Here is a 19,930-nt window from a genome sequence, read left to right as displayed (position 1 = left end):
GGCAAGCAAGTGGTCAATATTTAAGTCCAAACTTCCTTTAAGTTTGGATTTTGATCTTGGTCACTTATGCAAACATCCTGCTACATGCAGTATTTGGAAGGTTCTGCTCCCTAAATTCGGAGAAAAGCTGAGAGGGGGGGGATTTTCTTTCATATTTAACTGCTTCTGGCTGCTATATGTTTGGAAAGGGGACTTGCTCCTTAACTGAAGGGTGCAGTTGGGACATGAACTGTTACTTTGTTGGCTGCATCTTGCAAAATTTCTTTGGAGTGAGTGTGTCATCAATGGAGAAAATGGTGTCTCTCAAAGCCATGGACTTACTGTCTCATAGATGGATCCTGGTTCTCAAAAACAGCCCCAGGAAGGATAGTAGTCAACTTGAATGAGTTTATGGTGGCCCCACTCAAACATTGGGTTTTAAAAAGCTAATACAGTGAACTGGAATTGAGTCAAATCAATACATTTTTATACAGGATAAAATAGCCTCCTCAAAGTCATTAGAAGACACTCCAGCTTGTTCCACTGATGTTTAGACTCTACAACACACTGAATTTCACATAGTACTGTTGCAAGTGCATCTCTGCCCCAAAGTTTAAAGAAAGGTTCTTTACAGAGTTAGTTTTAAAATGCTCAATGCTGCTTGTTTTAAAATCCTGTTGATGATTTTGCAAGGCTGAAAAATCTGATGAGAGAATACTTAAGTGACCATCAAGAAAAGTGAGAGACTGGGAGGTAATATCTTTTATTGGACCAACTTCTGTTGGTAGAGACAAGTTTTCAAGCTGCACAGTACTTCTTTAGGTCCGAGACACTCAGAGCACCTTTCCCAGACCTAAAGAGTGCTGTGCAGCTTGAAAGCTTGTCTCTTTCGCTGACAGAAGATGTCCAGTGAAGGATATTATATAGTCCACCATGTCTCTCTAAATTCTGGGACCAACACAGCTAGAAAACAATACCGCAAACATCAAGAAAAATGAAATGCTCAGTCTTAATGAGTTTTACAAATCAAAGACACTGAAGGAACATAGAATATTTGAGTTTTTGTAACTAGAAATGTATCTTTTCAAAGTCAAAAAAGCAAATTACAATAAGTACACTGAAGAGAATAGTCACAATCTTATGAACGTTCCATGGAAGGTAACAGGAATATTCATCTCCACTTCAGCTCTGGCAACTTCACTCATATCCTTTGCATTCAGTATCAGTAGATAGGCAGGCTTCTGTCCTGCTCCAGGGTTAACAATCACACTCAGAACGACACCTAGCAAGCAGAAGTAAATATGATTTATATCAACAAAAAGCACATGGCCTTCAAGGTAACTCACTAGGCTCTCACTTGGACACCCACTAACCTCCAAGTGGCAGAACTATCAGTTACTTCCAGAATCCTGGCAGAGCACAGCTATTACTAAAAGCATGGAGGCCATGAAACTGCTATTGAAAGGAAAAGGCTTTTCCTCTTCAGAAAGCATTCTGGATTTTTACTTGCTTTTCCAATAACCCAGTGCTTTTTGGATTTCTGAGGCAGGTTCGCTATAGCATGGCAGCTCCAGCCCAGTGTATAAAATGTTTTAAAAGCAGGGCTTTATTCTAAAGATGACCATAAAAATGATATTGCAAGATCCTGTGACAACTGACCCTCAGAGTTCATATCACATTAGAAGTAGAAAGGGAAAATTATTTGCCCTAGAAGTAAGGCTAAGATTTCTGTCACACATATTTTTAGTAAGTCACGGCCAGGTCATGGGCAATAAAGAAAAATTCACAGAAGACAGTGACCTATCTGTGACTTTTACTAAAAATATGCATGACAAAATGCATGCCACTGGTAACTCCAAGCTCAGGGGACTCCCGCCACCTGCAGTGGCTCTGGCTCGGAGCTCCAGGGCACCTCTGTTGGCTGTGGTGCTCCATGATCCCAGGCACCCCCACCACCTGCAGGACCGGGAGCTGCACAGCACTCCTGCCACCCGCAGTGACTGGGAGCTGCGGGGCACGCCTGCTGCCCTCTGCTGCTGGGAGCTTGGGCCTGAAGTTTCCAGTCACCAAGGTTGGCGGGGACCCTGCAGCTCCCAGGCGCCGGGGGCTCAAGTCATGGAGGTCTCTGGAAGTCATGGATTCCGTGACTTCCATGATCTCCGTTACAAAGTCATAGCCCTACTTTAATTCTACTTTTCTGATCTTCACTTCTGGGCTGACGTGTGAGATGGGCAGAACTCCCCTACCTCTTAAGATTTTTTTTTTTTTAGCAGCCACTCAAAGTAGGGTAGAGCATGAGACAGGAGAGGGCCCTATTCCCTTCTGCCTATCACTCCGTTGAGTCCAACTAGCCCTCTTCACTGATTTTCAATCTGCCTCCATACAAGTGGCAGGAACTGCTGACAGTGTCCTTAAACTCAGGCACTGGTACATTAAGCCCACATGCTGACAGCAGAGTGCCACAGGAGTGCTGGAACATGAGAAACAAGCACCTGGTGCAAAGAAAAAAAAATCTGAAAAAATTGAATCTGAAAAAAAAAACATGGAAAACAGAGTCACTAAGGTACCAAAAAATGATCAGTGACTCGTGAGGGCAGAGACAGTTGCTGCAGCATCAAAGAACAATGTCAAAAGTCTTGGGACAAAGACTGTAAAAATGTAAGCACTGAACCAGAGTCAATGTTCACCTAATGCCAGAAAGCATGCAAGAGTGTGCTTAAGTTCCATTTAAGTAAATAGCAGTTAAGGATATGCGTAAGTGCTTTTGTGAATTGAGCACATAAATGGAATCAAAATTTCACCCACTAAGTCAATGGGAGGTTTAGCTGTTGACTTCAGGGGGGTCAGGATTTCACCCAATGTCTTTTAACCATATTTTGGGAGACAGGATGATACAGGAAACCATTGGGATAGCTCCTTACCTTTACGCGTGCTGCTGCTCACGCTCAGTATTGGTGCACAAGAGTGCAGCTGCCCAGAGCCAGCTTGCACTATGCTTTGTGCAAACTGGTGCTCTTCATCCTACACTGACGCAACCACGAAATTCACTCCTCCCCCAACATTAAGACTAAACCAACATTTGTTCTTACGTTTATGCTTTCATAAAACTCTATTGGAATTGCGTCTAATATTGTAATGCCTGATAGAAATGCTCAAGAGGAGGGACAAATTCACAATACCCTCAAACTCTTGCTTCGTCAGTCTTGGCCTCTGTTCTATATTCAGAAAGTCCTCCCAATTGTTTTAGACAGTTCTGCTTCACAGTAATGAAAACCACTCTCACTTGGCAATTTATTGCCTGTCCATCTAAAGGACTTGGCATTCAAGATAGCTCTGGGTCCCTGGGTCAGTGGATTCAAACTTATAAAAGAATCTAATTGAGCAAAAGTAAACATAACCTAAGATCGTTTACCATCGTCCTCTTCCAGGGCGTCTGGATGTGAAACAAAGATAGGCTCTGATGGGTATGAATCTGGTTCCTGCCACACCCAAGTCTCTTTCGTTTTAACATTCAGCTTACAAAGCTGCAAAGGGGAGAAAAATCATCTCAGTACGGCTCCTTGTTAATTTTGTCTTAAGATAACATGCCTTAAATCAAACATGTCCTCATTAGAATATCAATAGTTACCCTGTCTGGAACAAAGTGATTCAATCCAAGGCCATACGTATATGTATAGGGTTTTCCAGCATATTTCTTATAATTGATTTGTGGAAACTCAAAGGCTAGAAAATGAGAGCACACATTTTCTGGGATTAGTGGGTTTCGGATTTAGTAAACTCCTTTTGCTGCCTATGGCTGAGGTTCAGATTTAACATCTTACCTTGGCGAGCCCCAGAGAAAAGAATCTCTGGTTCCAGCCAGATTGTTTCATCACTGTGCAGAGTTGCAGTTGCTGTTGTGTAGGGCAAGGTGACCAAATTCTTACCTGTGTCGGCCTAGAACAAAGAGAAGCAACCACTTTTGAGGAACAAAGGAACAACTGCAATTCCAAACTCTGTTTATTTTCTGTACTTTTGCACCACACCCTGTCTAATATTTATTTTCTTTGAACACCAGCAATGCAGTTAGTGATGTACAGCAGAACCTTGCTAAGCAGCAAAATTTATAATTCACCTACACAAAATGGCTGTCTCTTCCCATTTCTCAGTTAACACTTAACGGCAAGGTGCTTTGATGAGAGCTCATCTCCACAAGATTTTGTTAGTTTTACAAAACATATAGCTGTATGTTTCCCAGCATACTATGAAGTCTCAGGACATAATTGAAACTAAGATATAGTTCCCAAAACAAATAAGCAAAGTACAACCTGCAGTTCAGTATCCTTGACTTTTCAATTGGGATTTACTGGCTCATTTTCACAACTCGCAAATTTACATGGGTTTCCCATTAGCTAGTGTAAATTTGGGAGGCTCTGCTGCACTATATCTGATCATGAGCAAAATCCACATTTTGTTTTCCTTAAAAGAATGAAAACAAAGAGAGAAACCTGGGGCCAAATTTTGGTCTGTTAATTAAGTGTGAATCAGGAACCAATGGATTTACATTGGCATGAGATCAGAATCAGGCCGCTGGTCCTTAGGGAAGAGGTTTAACAAAGAGAAGTTAGGTACCCAATGTTCACTGAAAGGCAATGGAACACGGGCCTAATTCTTCTTGAAAATATTCCCTAAAGTTATCCTGAGGTAATTAACTGCTAACATATGTACATGTATATTTTAATTAAATTATATGAGGTGTATGATATATAGTGCCACTGAAATTCGCTGCTTTTAGGCCAATTTACTTCGTTGGAAGTGTCACCCCGGTCTGTTCTCAACACAGGCAGGATTGAGAGCAAAGATTAGTTTTAAAAATCATCTAGAACTATAAGGGTGAAATGTAAGGGCCCCTGCTTTACAAAATCTAAGTAGGGTGGGGGCCACAGGAGGAGCAGATGCACAATGGACCTCGGCACTCTGTTTGCCAGGGAAATTAGCTCTGCAGCCGTAGGTGCTGGAACTTAGGGTGCAGCTGCAACCCCTGGCTTAAAGTGGTTTCCATTAGATTCAAGATTTACAGTTTGGTTAAAAGGTTCTCAGCACCCCCCCACTATAAAAATTGTTCCAGCACCTCTCTGCTGCTTCTCTGAATATAGTAGCTTAGAAGGGAGCAGTAGGATAAACTTGTTCAACACAGGCTGCTTGGTCTGTAAATTCAGAGGCCACAAACCTTGTGTTGAGGCTGGTCATGTGTCAGAATCCCAACACCAGACCAGGGGCAGGGAATGGATTTCATCCAGAAAGTTCACTCCAGCCGTGTCTGCTCTCTGCAAATGCGCTAGCAAACAAGATGGCTGACAAATTATTCACCCACCTCCAATCAACACACTACAGCTCCTGGAAACCACCCTATCATAGAAGAACTGCACTTACACCTTGCACTTCTCTATCTTGGAAAGCAATACATGGGAACTTTCTGTGGGACAGACACTGTTAGAAAGTTATGGGTGGTTTTCTATTTCTATGAAGACAGATTTTTAAGGGGTTTTTCCTTCAAAAGAAATTTAAACTAAGTTACACGGGAAACAGTCTGCAACAGATTTGCAGGAGCCATGCAGGCTGTAGCATTTCAGAGAACTGAATGTAGTTAAACTTCCAGATGTGCATAGCCTAGTCAAACTGTTACCTTGTCAATGTTTAAGGGAAGGACATATCTGCGAGCTTCAGGCTGAGGAGCTTTTTCTGCATGTTTCTTCACTTCTTCCCAATTGGACCGCAAATTGGCTAAGTACAGATAATTGTAAACAAACTCAAACCTGCACAAAGACAGAATCAGAAATAAGAACCAGAACAATTGTGTGTCATTTTAGAGAGAAGAGTTCAAAATGCATCTGTTCATTCCCACACCTGCAACAAGTGAATAGGAAGGTCTGATAGGGCTCCTGATGCAGTGTTCTTTGGGGGAAGAGTTGTGTGTGCACAACACTGCCCTCTACTGGACGGAATTAAGAACTGTTCAGCTGCATGTCACAGGCTCCATACAGTTAGCTGATTTTGGAGCAGGAGAATCCCACTTTTGCACTTGGTGTCACCATGAAGTTTTGAGTGTCCATGGTGCAGAATCACTGCTGGAAAGTTAAAGTCTATGCTGACAGATTTATTTCTGTATTTCTGTGACTATTGCCTATCACCCTAAGAAAATTAATCCAGACTTGTGCCCATCGGACTAGCAGTAGCAGAGGTATTTCAACAATTAATACCATTTACTAAAGCTAACAATGAACTGAAAGCGTTGGTAAATCAGTTATTAAAACTTCACAAAATCCTCCACACACACTAGTAACTGAATATCTGTGTAAACCAAAAGTGATCAGTATGAACATTCTGAAAGCAGATAGTTGAAAATCAGGTCCTGCTTTAAACCCTGACCCTAGAAGCTGATTCCCCACAGACATATCCCATTTCCACTTGAGGGTCAGCTTGGGGGATCAGAGCCTTACTTCACTGCTAATAGCTGAGTGCCGGGGCTGTGTTTCCCCTGCAGGAACAGATGTCAAAAAAGAAAGATTTTTTACGTATTGTAAGGAAACAGTCACATAGCCACAACATTCTAATTACTTTCAGGAAAATAATATTTTGCTTTTAAAAATTAACATTTTCCCTGAAACCAAGTTATTTTTTAGTTTGAACAAAAATAAATAAATAAATAAATACATTAAAAAAAAAAATTAAGAGTCTGCCAACTTATTTCCCTTAACCAGATCACAGCATGGCAGTACTTTATGAGCAGATGTCACTTTAGCTTTGTGCTTTAAAACTGATTACAGTTAGATACTTCCAGGTCAAAATTATTAAGGGCTGGTCTACACTACACAGTTAGGATGACATAAGGCAGCTGGGGCTTCAGACCTCCCTGCCTGCTGGGAGTCAGGCAGCCTTGTCAATTTCATGGCTAGATGAGCCATGAAATTGACAAGCCTGCCCTGCTCCTGGTGGGAAGCCAGTGGGGGGCATGGGAAGCCCAAAAAGCCAGGGCAGCTAGACCCCACTCCTTGGGGGCAAGAAGCCTGGGGCAGCTTCCAGCAGGGAACAGGGAGGGGAAAAGCACTGGGCAGCTCTCCCCGCTCCCAACTGGGACCAGACGGGGGGTAGGGGAGGGGAAGGCAGCCTTCCAGGAGCCCGGGAGCCTGTGGGGCAGCTGGGCTCCTGGCAGGGCTCTCAGCTCCTCACACTGCCCTTCTTAGGTCGGTGGAAATGCTCGTTGTGAGGACGTGCACCACCAACCCAAGGAAGGTAGTGTGGATATGCACTACCACAATAATTACTGCAGTGGCTTTAACTCTACTTAATATAGGTTGACTTGCATTTCCAGTGTAGACATACCCTTAGTGTAGTGGTTATCCCTGGTTCCTTAGAAAACAAACTTGCTGCTGGATTATCCAGACCAGCCAGGTATTTTTTCAGTCAGAATGGATTTATAGCCTTGGATGACAAAATCATCCATCCATTCCTGGGGTACAATCGTACTCTGATTGAAGACAATGACAAAAATCTCACTAATGTCAATCACAGAGAGTCAGGCCCAGAATCATAGCAATTAGATATAGGAAAGACCCACTAGGTTGCCCATCCCATTGCCTTCTCAATACACGATTTCTCTCAGCACATTTCTAGACTGTATTTACAAATAGCCCTGTGGGCAATCACTCGAGCGCTCTCACATACCCCTTCCAGGTGCAGAGATCCACAATAAGAAATCCATTGTCTTCATAGGTGTTAATGTGATGGAAGAGGTTAAAGGCCGAGGTCCTATATTTGATATTGAGGTACTTTCCTTTTTTTTTATCTGCTACATGAAGCCAGACCTGGAAAACAAAGAAGCATTTTGCTTTTCGTACATGAGAAATAGTGAAGGTATATTTACCATGACACAACCTCTCATTTAGAAGCCCAGTATGTAACAGTGCAATGCAATTTCACTTACCCCCATGGTTTCATTAGACTCAAAGCAATCCATGTAGTTGGCTCCCCACAGACTCCAAGAAGAAAGGAATTTGAGCAGGTTAATTTTCACTGGTGTTTCCACAAACACTATATAGTTTGGAGTCAGCCCAAAGCTGTTCAGAAATACAGTAGGAGCTTGTAAGTTTGTTTGTGGTGATTTCTGACAAAAGTATGTTTATACACAGAATGGTGGCTTGTCAAATAGTGGCTGCTGCATTTAAAAGTCAGTTTAATGTTATTGGAACATAATCCTCCTGATTTCTGCAGATTCTTAATGTTAGCTGGTGTTTACTGCATGCTTAGCAGTTTTGCTTCCCATGTATAAAACAGAAAGAATGTTTGAATAAACCAGTTTAAAAAAAAACAATCAAACATTGTGCAAACTATATCTGTCCACATTACAGGACAGTTGTACCTTTTGTGTTATTTGTATAAATGACAGTGGGTTCTCTGCTAGAAATGGCTGTTTTCAAATGTGGCTCAAAGGTATGAAATACAGGTTTCACAGCAAGAAAAAGTCTCACTTTTCTGCATACAGAACTGGTTTATATATTTCACTGTGCTGTTGAAAGAAATGGCCTACAATTTACCTGTGCACATACGAGGGTTTAAATCTATCGCTGCAAGGAAACTGCACAACCACATTGGACTTGTTCATTGGATCTTTCTTGTCTGAAATAAAAATAGTATTTAAATGATTATGGAAGCAGCCCCAAGAATGGCTCAGTAACCCAATGCAACAAAATGTTAGCTAGGAAGGTTTTTGGCCTTTAACACAAGAAGTATTCTTTTCTGAAAATAACATGTACTGTCTTTTTAAAGAACAACATCTGTAAAAAGTTTCTTATAAAAATTTTTAGTTAGATAAGGAAGGGACAGAAAAGAAAAAAAATCAAATAAAAAAATCATCTGAATACTGAAAAATGATGCAACGTTCAAAGGTGACAGATTAATTCGGCACCTGAAGGGATTTCTACAGCATGAATGTCTGAAGGGCACAGACATTGCTTTTAAGCAATACATAAACTAACCTGCTTGCAGTGGAGGGATCCTTACAATATTGTAGGCAATTGCAAAATTTTTTCCAAAGCAGTTGCCGATGTTATAAACCGTCCCATCATTTTCAATATGGGGGTGAGCAGTCAAGCCATTGATTGAAACATATTTGCAAAGGTCCACCTGAAGAATGAGAGAGAGAGAGGTGACTTGGGGTGAATCACAAGCTTTTCTGGAGGAGGTATTTACTTATCATTATGAATGTAATGAAATACTTGGCTTGGGAGTGTCCTGTTATTTTAGGTAAGGAATGTTCTCGTTTCACACCTCTAGGTAAATTACCTACAAATATTTAGAGAAATAGCAGCAATGGCATGCACACAACTCCCATTTAAGTCAAGAGGAACTCTGTATGTAGAACTGTTGGGTCCAAAGGGAAAGAGTTTAAAATAAAAAACAGCTTGGATGTCTCACGGGCAAGCTGTTGAAGGTGGCATTCAGGTTAGAGACAGTTCTGCATTCCTCCACTTGGGGGATCAGAATCCTTCCCAAAACCTCTAGCTCTGATCAAAGAAACAACACACTAGATTCAATTTTTCGGCCTTGACATAGAAATGTGAATTGTACCCTGCTGTAGTCCCTTTATGAGCTAAATTGGGGATTGGGTAGAATGGAGTGCCAGAAGAGAGTGAAAATGGAGGTGTGCTCATACTTCCATGCTGCAGTGGTATAAATGGTTGTGAGGGTACCTGATTGTAATGTCAAAGATTAAAGCAGCTCCCTTCACCTTGAACTCTGGTGCTACTTTCCAGAGTCTGCAAAGTCTGCATCAGCTCATGCACTCAGATTTTCAGGAGGCTGCACAGGAATATTGTTCTTTTGACAGCCATTACAAAAACCAAGTATCCTGGCAAAATAGACAGCAAGCCAATAAGCACAATGATGGCTCCACTTGGGGGGCCAGAGACAGGCAGTGCAATTGTGTGTCCAGTGAACATTTTGCCCTGTTACCAGACCACTGGGACACCATTAGCACATGGCTCCATGGCAGTCACTGGCTCATACTAAGGAATGCTCACTAGCTATGTCTTCATTGCCATGCTACTCAAATAGGTCCTATAGGGAGGCTCAGGGCCGGCTCTACGTTTTCTGGCGTCCCAAGCAGCCAAAAAAAAAAAAAACCTGACGAATACACCGCCGCTGGAGAGAACAGGAACATCGGAGGGAGCTGTCGGCAAATTGCTGCTGACGGCGAGACGGGAGTCAGAAGAGTCGCCGCCGAATTGCCGATGCGGGAAACAACGGAGAGGTGCTGCCACTGAATTGCCACCAGGGCTGCTGCCAGAGTACCACCCCAAGAACAGTTGGAGTGCCGCCCCTTCAGCAGCACCGCCCCAGGCACCAGCTTGCTTAGCTGGTGCCTAGAGCCGGCCCTGGGGAGGTTGGCCTTGGGATAAAGGCACTGAACTGGGACATCTACCCCAGACTTCCTGAGTGGACAAATCACCGAAGGGAGGACGGCACCCAACACCCACTGAATGTCATTGGATTTTGAGCACTCAACTCTGAGAATCCTTTGAAAATTGCCAGCCTCAGTCTGTGTGTGTCTCAGTTTCCCATCTCCAAAAAGAGGATAATAGAACAGGTCCAGTTTTTTTTACCCCATGAACATTTTTGACACAAACAAAAAATATTAATTTTAGGCAAAATGTCCATGGAAAAGCTTTAAGTTTTTGGTGAAAACTGGAAACCAAAAGATGCTGGCTGCAAATGTGGGTTGTAGTATGTCATGGGAGCTATGCACCTCATATCCCTATTCTCCTGTTTGGGCTGGAACCCCAAACTGGACTACATCTCCCATAACGCCTCAGAGTCTCACTTTTTTGTGAGGAGAACTGTGGAACATGGAGTGCCTGGCTATGGTGCATTATGAGAGATATAGTTCAACTGGGGATCCCAGCCCCTAGAAGAAATGGGACCACGAAGAGCAAACTACAGCTTCTATGAGGTACCACAATGCTCATTTGTAGCCAAACTCTTTCAGTTTTCAGCTGAAAACTTTAGGTTTTGGGCCAGAATATTTTGACATAAAATGACATTTTCCATGAGAGCAGACACATTTTTATGAAACAAGTAATTTTGTGGTGAAAACCCAATTTTCCATTGAAAAACAATTTCAATTGAAAATTTTAAGCCAGCCATAATAATAAATAATTAATAATAATAATAAAGAGGTGCGGTAAATTCATTGCTATTTGAGGTGCTTAGCGAATACAGTGTATAAGTACTTAGACAGATCGATAGCAGATGCACCTAACTTAGGGCCCAGTCTTGCAAATATGATTGGCATATTGCTTTCTGCTGTGAATAGACCCATGGACATCGCTGTTATCTGTAGAGTTGGGCTTTCAATTCTCATCAGCCATGGTCATGGATCCCAGTCACACTCCTCACCTGCACAAGTGTCTACTTTGTACATGAAGATGCACTTTGGTCATAGTTTGTAAGGCAGGATTTTAATAGAATCCTTTGATTTCAAGGGAGGAATTAATAATAGGAGCAGACAGAACTCTTTAAAACAAAGATGCTATTTTCATCTGCAAGCATGCTGTAAGCAGCATGCTGTAAAGAGAACATTGTCCCATTTTTCATGAAGCCTCAGAACCACTTTAATAAATGAATGATCAAGCTAGTTGATATCTTTTTTAAAACTGCCCATTCCAGGTAATACCTTGGATCTTACCCTCTGTAATGTGCTACTGATAGAGTTTAAAAATGTGGAGGAATTACAAATAAAATGAAGACTAAGTATAAATATCTACCTGCTTGATTGTCTCCAAAGTCTCTGGGTTAATCTTGGTGATAAAGTTGGTCTCCGTGCAGGCATAGTAATCTTCACCCACTGGGTACACATTGACCAGAGCATTATCAGTCACCTCCACACCTCTGAAGTATGAAAAAAACCTGGGCCAACAAAGTCAACAAATGATCAATGATATCCTAGCAGTGGGGCTTTCAGACCATAACACCGAAAACATGTCACTCTTTTACAACATGCAACTCTCAGTCACCTGGAAAATATGTTCTTGCATGGATCAGGGTAAGCACAGGTGCCAAATTCAGTTATCACGATTCTTTTCTCAGTCATTGCTCTTACATAAGCATCAGTCCGAATGAACCTAGAGAAAGCCAAGAAATAGAAGGGATGTAATGGACATGACGACAAAAGTGGCTACAGTGTTATACAATGAAACAACAACTAATCCCTAAAATATTTAAATGAAACTCGATGTGAAGTTTAAAAGAGCTGAGTTTCATAACATATTTCTGCAATCAAGAGGGTCATGTCACATCTCGAGAGTATATAACTCTGAAACCTGCTTCTCTCTCTCCCCAAATGCTCAGACATGGGAAACACCTGGGAAGTTGATGACCAGGTAAAGCTGGAACCCCTCTTAGATTTTGACTTCAATGGGAATTTTGCCTAAGGACTGCAGACTTGAGACTTTTCTTAGTGGTTTTCTGGAATGGCATCAGTTATGTCTTCCTTGGAAGCTCACATGTCCTATTCAGGATTGGACAGATGTTTTTTCCTTGGAAAATCTCAACATTTCATCAAAAAACAAACCCCCAAACTGAATTCTTTTTTAAAATAAAAAAGATTTGAACTTTTTTGGTTTTTGGCAGATTTTGCCTGACCAAAATCCATAGAATGTTCAGTTTTTGGTTTTCTCTCTCTCACACACACACACACACACACACACACACACACACACACACACACACACTTTTCAAGGAAAACAGACTCTCTCCACTAAAAATGCCTACTGTTGAAAAATCTTTCAATGGAAAATTTTCAACCAGCCCTAATCATCTTGTATCTTAGATTGATCAGCTTGGATGCCAGTCAAGTATCTGGACCTTCAATATGAAACAAATGTTGATCCTACCAAATTGAAACAGATACTTATATACTTTGTTGAATATAAAGTGGCAGTACATTTTGGGTGCAAGCACAGAACCCCAAGAACTACAAGAGTGTTCTACATTAATGGTCCAAAACTCTGCACTAACAAGAGGCTAAACTACAGGGTTTTGACCATTGCTGTAGGACACTGCAACAACTTTCATAAAGGACTTTAGTTAACTAAAGGAAAGCAGAGTTGTCTAGTGATTAAAACCTGGGACTGGGAATCATGAGTCCTAGCTCTGTCACTTGAGGAAGCTTGAGGAAGTTACTTAACCTCCTTCTGTACCCGTTCTCTTATATGTAAAATGACCCAGTTGAAAAATGCATGCATTCTGTAATCTTTAAATGGAAAGTGTTATGTTAGTGCTAAGCATAAATATGATGTTACCATTATTAACAATTTATAATAATCCCAGCATTAGAGATTTTACAATCAGCTAATTGACTTGAAGTCAAGGTGAATCCTGCAGGCATCAGAGGGCAGAATATGGCCCTAACATTTTGTATTTTATCTCTTTATATTTGCTTTGATGTTTTGCACTTACCTGCGATGATATGTGACATGCCCCTCCTTAAAGTCAAATTTATGAAGAAGTGCTTGGCCATCAAACAGATGATAAAATGGTTCTGAACCAACTTCAAACAAACCAGGCCCACATCTAAGCAGACTGCCTGTAAGCCATATGGGAATCCTGCCTATAAGAAAGGTAATCAAGAGGTAATTTTGTGAGTGCTAATTCCAAGATAAAACAGGTTTTTCTTAAGGGTCATGTGAGAAGAATAAACATTCCAAGTGCACCATTCCTCTTTCAATATGAGTTTTCCCTATGTTTATTAATCTCTTATTTTCACAAGGAAAACTGGGCTCTCACAATCTCTGAGATCAGTTTTTTCTTATTCTGCAGACTTAATATCTAGAATATAGCCAAGTATGGAGCAAAATAAATCAGCAAATTGTTATTATGCAAAGGAGCAGATTTTGTTTTTTAATGTAGAAGATTTTTTTTTTTTAACATCTATTGAATTCCAATCTCTTTCCACCTCCTCTTCAAGATTTAAAAATGAAAGGAACTTAGAATTTAGTAGAAGAGTGAGCTATGAATCTGAATTCTCAATTAAAATTATAATGATCTTCCATTATACAGGATTCCAAGTCACCTTACAAACCTAACCAGTCTGATGTACAACTTTATATAGGGATTACTTTGTCCACCACTGAAACCCAGCCTCCTCCAAGGTGAAACACAGCAACTACTTAAGATTGCATAGTAATACCACCAGAGGTGAAAGTAAGCCGGTACACCCCGGTACGGCATACCGGTAAGAGCCGGTGCGCCGTACCAGGACCGGTTTTTAGAGAGGACAATTTAAAGCCCCGGGGTAGCGGCGGCGGGGCTGCGGGGCTGCAGCCGGGATTTAAAGGGCCCCGGGAGCTCCAGCCGCTGCTATCCCCTGCCCCGGGGCCCTTTAAATCCCGGCTTGAGCCCTGCTGCCTGAGCCCTGGAGTAGGGGTGGGGTGGGGCTCTGGCGGGAATTTAAAGGGCCCCGGAGCTCCAGCCACCGCTACTGCCCCGGGGCCCTTTAAATCCCCGTCTGAGTCCTGCTGCCTGAGCCCTGGGGTAGCGGCGATGGGGCTCTGGCGGGGATTTAAAGGGCTGGGGCGGTAGTGGCGGCTGGAGCCCTGGGGCCCTTTAAATCCCCAATGGAGCCCGGCCACCACTACCCCAAGGCTCGGGCAGCAGGGCTCCAGCGGGGATTTAAAGGGCTCGGGTCTCCGGCAGCTGCTACCACAGCGGAGCCCCAGGCCCTTTAAAGCTCTGCCAGAGCCCAGAGCCCTGGGGTAACGGTGGCAGCTGGGAGCCCAGGGCTCCTCAGTGATTTAAAGGGCCCGGGGCTCCACTGCGGTAGTGGCAGCTGGAGCCCTGGGCCCTTTAAATTGCCCCCGAGCCCCGGGGCTCCCAGCCGCCTCTGCAGCTGGTAGCTCAGAGGTGATTTAAAGGGCCCCAGGCTCCCAGCCACCACTACCGCAGCCGGAGCCCTGGCCCTTTAAATCAAGATTTAAAGGGCCCGGGGATTTAAGGCCCTGCCTCTTCCGGTTGAGGCCATGCTCCCTGCACATACCGGTAGGTCCTCTAACTTACTTTCACCCCTGAATACCACACAATAATTCTGGACAGAAGATGAAGAAGTATACTGCACACATGTTAAGATGCAAGAGGAATTTATAGGCAAAATGCCAATTTTAGGAAGATCATTGCTTTCAAAGCTGGAGTTTGACACCAGAGTTACCATCCCTGTTCTTACAAAAATGCCGTGGGATCTTTAATGACCACAAGAAGTCAGGTTTTATGTCTCCAAAAGATGTTACCTCCAGTGCTTCCTAAGAACATACTTGGCCATGTATTATTTCAGTATTGACTCTCAGAAAAGAGTGCGACCTATGGAACTGTCAGTTCTATTTCTTCAGCTGTTAGGTGTTCCTACAGGTCTGTCCTGGTAAAGACTCAGCTTGATTAAAAGATCTGATGGGATCACAGCACAGGGTATAAAAGGAATTTGGGCTTGTCCAGAAGCACCTGCTTCCACTACCCTGAGATGTACAGACCACTGTGCTTCCTGCCCCTGTGACACGTTTAACCCATTTATCTCACAGTGCAGCACCCTGGGATCAGATGAGCAGCATTCATTGACCCTGGGGAGAAGTGCTGGATTCCGAGGAATTGTGAAAAGAAAGCATTAGAAATGTACAAACCTGTGACATGAGCAGTTACTGGTGCAGCCAATTCCTCCGCAGTCTCAAAAAGCTTCTTGTATCCACCAGCTGGGTGCTCAATTCTGAAAGGTTTTAAGAGAGCTTACATAAGAGCTCTGGAAATGTGTCAGAGTTACAGGGCTTTGTTTCTAGATGGGATCATTTCTGACTCACACTAACTCTTAACAAAGCTGCACGATCAGCTTGAGGAGAAGCAGTGGCCCTCAGAAGAATGAAGGTTTGAATGGACCTGAGGGGAAGCCTGATGAGCTGCATTAACTGATTAAAAATAACACAGAGACTTTGAAGAAAGAGAGTGAGCATCATCATGTGCCTTCACTGCTGGGCATCAGAACTGAACTAACGTTTCTGAATGCCTCAGGCCCCGGTGGCTGCTCTACAACAGGGCAAAGCCGTAATACTATTGGCAACGGGTAGAGAAACCCTGAGGTCAGGGAAGTGGGCTGTGATTTTAGTGCCAAGAGTCACAAGTTCCATTTCCCAGGCCTCAGGTAAATTGCTGCCAACTGTAATGTGTGTGTATGGCTAAAAATCATACACTTGATTCTCCTCCTGCCAAGTACAGACTACAATGTCCAACGCACTCTAAATATAGACTATACTCTGCACTGCACTACCCTGCCCTCTCATCCAGAGGTACAGACCATCCTCCTGCCCCCCCAACTGTAACCCCCCAGAACAGTATGCACACCCGAACTAGCATACAGAACATACTGCACCCCTAAACACAGACTGAAATTCCTCCCTGACTCTGGTGCAGCCTGCTGTCTAGGACCTGGTCACCCTCTCTCATTGCTACTGTAACGTTCCCCCTCTGTGCCTGATCCACAAAGTATGCACGTCTGTTACAGCCAACTGCTAGAGTGTGGCTCTTTAGCACATGTTGCGGACTTTCAGCTTTCAGCTCTGGAGGTCCCCTGTCAGTCCCTGCTTATGACAACCATCACATTGCTCCTTGGAGAGCAGAGTGCTGCATTATTCCCATATACTGCAACTTCTGAAGTGGGTTTCCATTTCTGAGAATATAACAGGCTGCAATAAGATGCTATGTGCAATAATCTCGGTAGGTAAATTCAGGTATCTAGTAAATCCAGCAGATCCAGCTGTAGCATGGAGGAGGGAGGAAAGAGCCAGACAGTGTAACTCCTTCCCCCAATACTCCCCATAGGAGGGGAGAGCTGATATCAGGCTTCATATGGCCCCCGCCCCCACTTCAACCATGTGAATTTGGGGAAGAAAATCTCCTGGGAGGAGCCAGTCAGTAGGAGCAGAGATAAGCAGCTGTAGCCAGCACCTTCAGAAGTTGGTGGCATCATCAGCACTCAATGGATTTCACTGTGAAAACTCTCTCCCCTGTGCTGACTGGCTATTTGCTTCCCCCTTTCCCCACAGTCTCTTCCCTTCAGCCTCCCTCCATGCTTCCCTTCCCTTAGTACCATCTCCCTTCCTTTGTCTGTCTGGTTAGCTAATTCCCTCCCAGCAAAACTCCACCAAATAAGTTTAAAACAAGCAATCAAAGAATTGTGGCACTAACTTGATATTTGCATCCTATTACATTGCTCCCTCCGCTCATGTGCTTTATCTTCCTTGCCTTCCTTCCCCCCCAGCATGTCTGTGTCCTCTCCTCTACTTAGAAAGTAAGCTATTCAGGGCATGAACGATCTGCTACTCTGGTTGTACTGTGCCTCGCACAAAAAGGGACCCTGCCTGAGAACGGAGCCTCCAGGGGGCTATTGTAATACAATTACTACATTAATAATAAGCACCAAGTCTCTAGTCCAGAGAAAAGCCTGTAGGGATACTCACTGGCTGGACATTTTCTCCCTGATCAAGGATTTGAGCTTTCCAGAGCCAACTGCGGAGTGTGGAAGTCAGAGCTGTGTGCTGGGTATTTATATGAGTGGTAAGTCCCACTGAAGGGAGTTATAGCCTCAAGGAAATCATCCCAACCAATTAGCTTGTACCAGGGAACAGAAGTTGCTTTCACCACTGAAATCCTCCTGACCCTTTATTTATTTGTATTGCTGTTCACACAACAAAGTCTTTGAATGTTTTCCAGAGACTTAATTCCTTCCCAAGCAGAAATGGATTACAAAGAAATAAGAAGGGAAAGAGAGTGCATTTGAATCACACAGTCTGTAATGTGCTCTGCCCTTCACTACCACCACCACTAAGACTGGCTCTGTGCATGGCGCTGCTGGATCTGAGCAGCAAGGAAACAGTCTCCCAATGCACACCTGAGGGACAAAGAATTCTCTCTCTCTCTCTCTCCTCCAGGGAGTCTGTGTATCAGGCACTAGACCAGGCATCAGGAGATCATGAATTCTCTTCCCAGCTTTGCCACTGACCTGCTGTGTGTGACCTTGGGGAAGTCCCTTCATTTCTCTGCATCTGTGACCCTGTCTGTAAAAGAAGGATAACTTCACTTTATCCTTAAATGTGAAGCCATTTAATATCTATAGATAAAAAGTGCAATATCCGTGTGTAACCCTTCTGCCCGTCAGAGTTGGCAGCAACAAGGGCCGGGTTCAGTATCTAGGGGATCCATTCTAATAACACAATGCAAAATCAGCTCAAGCCCCCACCCAGTGACCTGGGACAAATATATACCACCCCCGCTGGGCGCCTCCAAGAGGCAATACTTCCCCTCTCGCAAGCACAGAGTCTGAGTGTAGCAAAAGCCTTTTAATAACAGAGAGAAACAATATGGCATTATGTTGGGGAAACACCACCAACAGGATTCATAACACAACCCATGAGCAAATTGGGGCGTGTCCTTTCCCTTTGGTTCTTGAGTCCAGCAACCCAAAGTCATCCAAAGTCCCAAAAGTCCAACAACCCAAAAGTCTCTGTCCCTGGTCAGTGTAGCTCCAGAGTTCAAAAGTTTATCTGCAGAGTTTTACCTCCCAACCTGGTTGGAGATTGGGGGGGGGGAGTGTTAAGGGGCACCTTACATGGTCCAAAGCTGAGTGCTCCAACTCTCCATGGGGCTCTGCTCCGCTCCACCAGCAGTCCCACAAACTGCTCTGCTCCACCAGCTGCTCTGCTCTGCCAGCCGTCCCACGAACTGCTCCACCATATATCTTCAGGCCCCCCCACTACTTAACACAACACTCAGTGATTTCAGCTCTTAGTCAGTTTAGCTCTTTTGTGATTTCAGCTTGTAGTAGGGGAGCCTCAGTGCTGGTGCACCATTGGCCCAAAGTGAATTCAGCTCAGCAGCCTGTAACTAGACTCCTAATGGAATCAAAATTAGCTCTGTTTCAGAGTAACAGCCGTGTTAGTCTGTATTCGCAAAAAGAAAAGGAGTACTTGTGGCACCTTAGAGACTAACCAATTTATTTGAGCATAAGCTTTCTTGATCTACAGCTCACTTCATCGTATGCATTAGCTCTGATATTCCACAGTGGAGAGAGGAGGAAGTACAATTAGCATGTAAGGCCCTCACCAGGGGGCCCATACCACCAGGTATTAATACCTGTCCCCAGCCTCTCTCCATTCACTAAGTTTTGGAACCCATGTCCCTGGCCTAGCGAGTGCTACTTAGTTGATGTCGAGTCCCTCCATCATAACGAAAGGCCAAGTACAGTTCCACTGTCCTTGATTCACATAATCAGGATAATAAGAATTTACTCTTCCTGCCCCAATAACAGAGAAACTGGGGATCCCACAGCAGCCAAAGTGACCATTTGGGCAGCTATGGGTTCATGCTAGGCGGGGTGGGTGTGCCTATGCAAATGAGATCAGCCCCTGAAGTTCTTTTCCACAACTTGCCACAACTCACCACCAGATGTCAGGGTGGAGCTCATCCTGATTCTGCTTACAAGTGTTTAGATAATAATCTTATGTAGCTATTCCGATGGTCCAGGGACATCTACATCGAACACATCACCGGCCACTGACAGTACCAGGAGGTGTGAGCCGGTACAACATCATGCATCAACTATGGGAAAGGGACTGAGAGACTTTTTCCATTGGACCATATAAACTGGAACCATAAACTCTCTGAACATTAAATCCCACCAAATGAGGGTAAATCCATCCTCATCATCGTATCCACTCATTATACTCCACACCTGAACATAGCCATTATATGAACAACATACCCCCATATCTCAATGTCTGTACTTTGACCTTTTAAACTTTTACCCCCAATCGGGGAAGATTGCAGATTATGTATTCCTTACGCCACCTGTTCCTAAACAGAATTTCACACCCCTTGATAATCT

The 19,930-nt window shown here is 43.6% G+C and overlaps 1 protein-coding gene across 1 annotated transcript; it reads right to left on the bottom strand.

Moving 5' to 3' along the window:
• Positions 1–1,018: 1,018 nt before the first annotated feature.
• Positions 1,019–15,759, bottom strand: RPE65 (retinoid isomerohydrolase RPE65). Its single transcript, XM_073357371.1, has 13 exons — positions 15,681–15,759; positions 13,474–13,624; positions 12,030–12,137; positions 11,781–11,922; positions 8,994–9,141; positions 8,553–8,634; positions 7,943–8,075; positions 7,684–7,823; positions 5,645–5,774; positions 3,801–3,915; positions 3,608–3,702; positions 3,392–3,503; positions 1,019–1,261 (listed from the first exon to the last, which is right to left on the bottom strand). Exons 3-13 carry the CDS (start codon positions 12,104–12,106, stop codon positions 1,110–1,112), a joined length of 1,326 nt encoding a protein of 441 aa, XP_073213472.1. The 5' UTR covers positions 12,107–12,137; positions 13,474–13,624; positions 15,681–15,759; the 3' UTR covers positions 1,019–1,109.
• Positions 15,760–19,930: the final 4,171 nt, after the last annotated feature.

This window comes from Lepidochelys kempii, chromosome 8 (assembly GCF_965140265.1).
Source record: "Lepidochelys kempii isolate rLepKem1 chromosome 8, rLepKem1.hap2, whole genome shotgun sequence".
NCBI classification, from domain to species: domain Eukaryota; kingdom Metazoa; phylum Chordata; order Testudines; family Cheloniidae; genus Lepidochelys; species Lepidochelys kempii.
This window is presented reverse-complemented; position numbering and strand designations above follow the sequence as displayed.

Coding starts and splice junctions, on each gene's coding strand:
- RPE65 (XM_073357371.1), bottom strand. CDS start 12,106: ATGACTGAGAAAAGAATCGTGATAACTGAATTTGGCACCTGTGCTTAC. Junction 9,142..11,780: donor CTTTGGAGACAATCAAGCAG/GTAGATATTTAT, acceptor CTCATTCTTCAG/GTGGACCTTTGCAAATATGT. Junction 1,262..3,391: donor CGCCCTGGAAGAGGACGATG/GTAAACGATCTT, acceptor TCTGCTTGCTAG/GTGTCGTTCTGAGTGTGATT.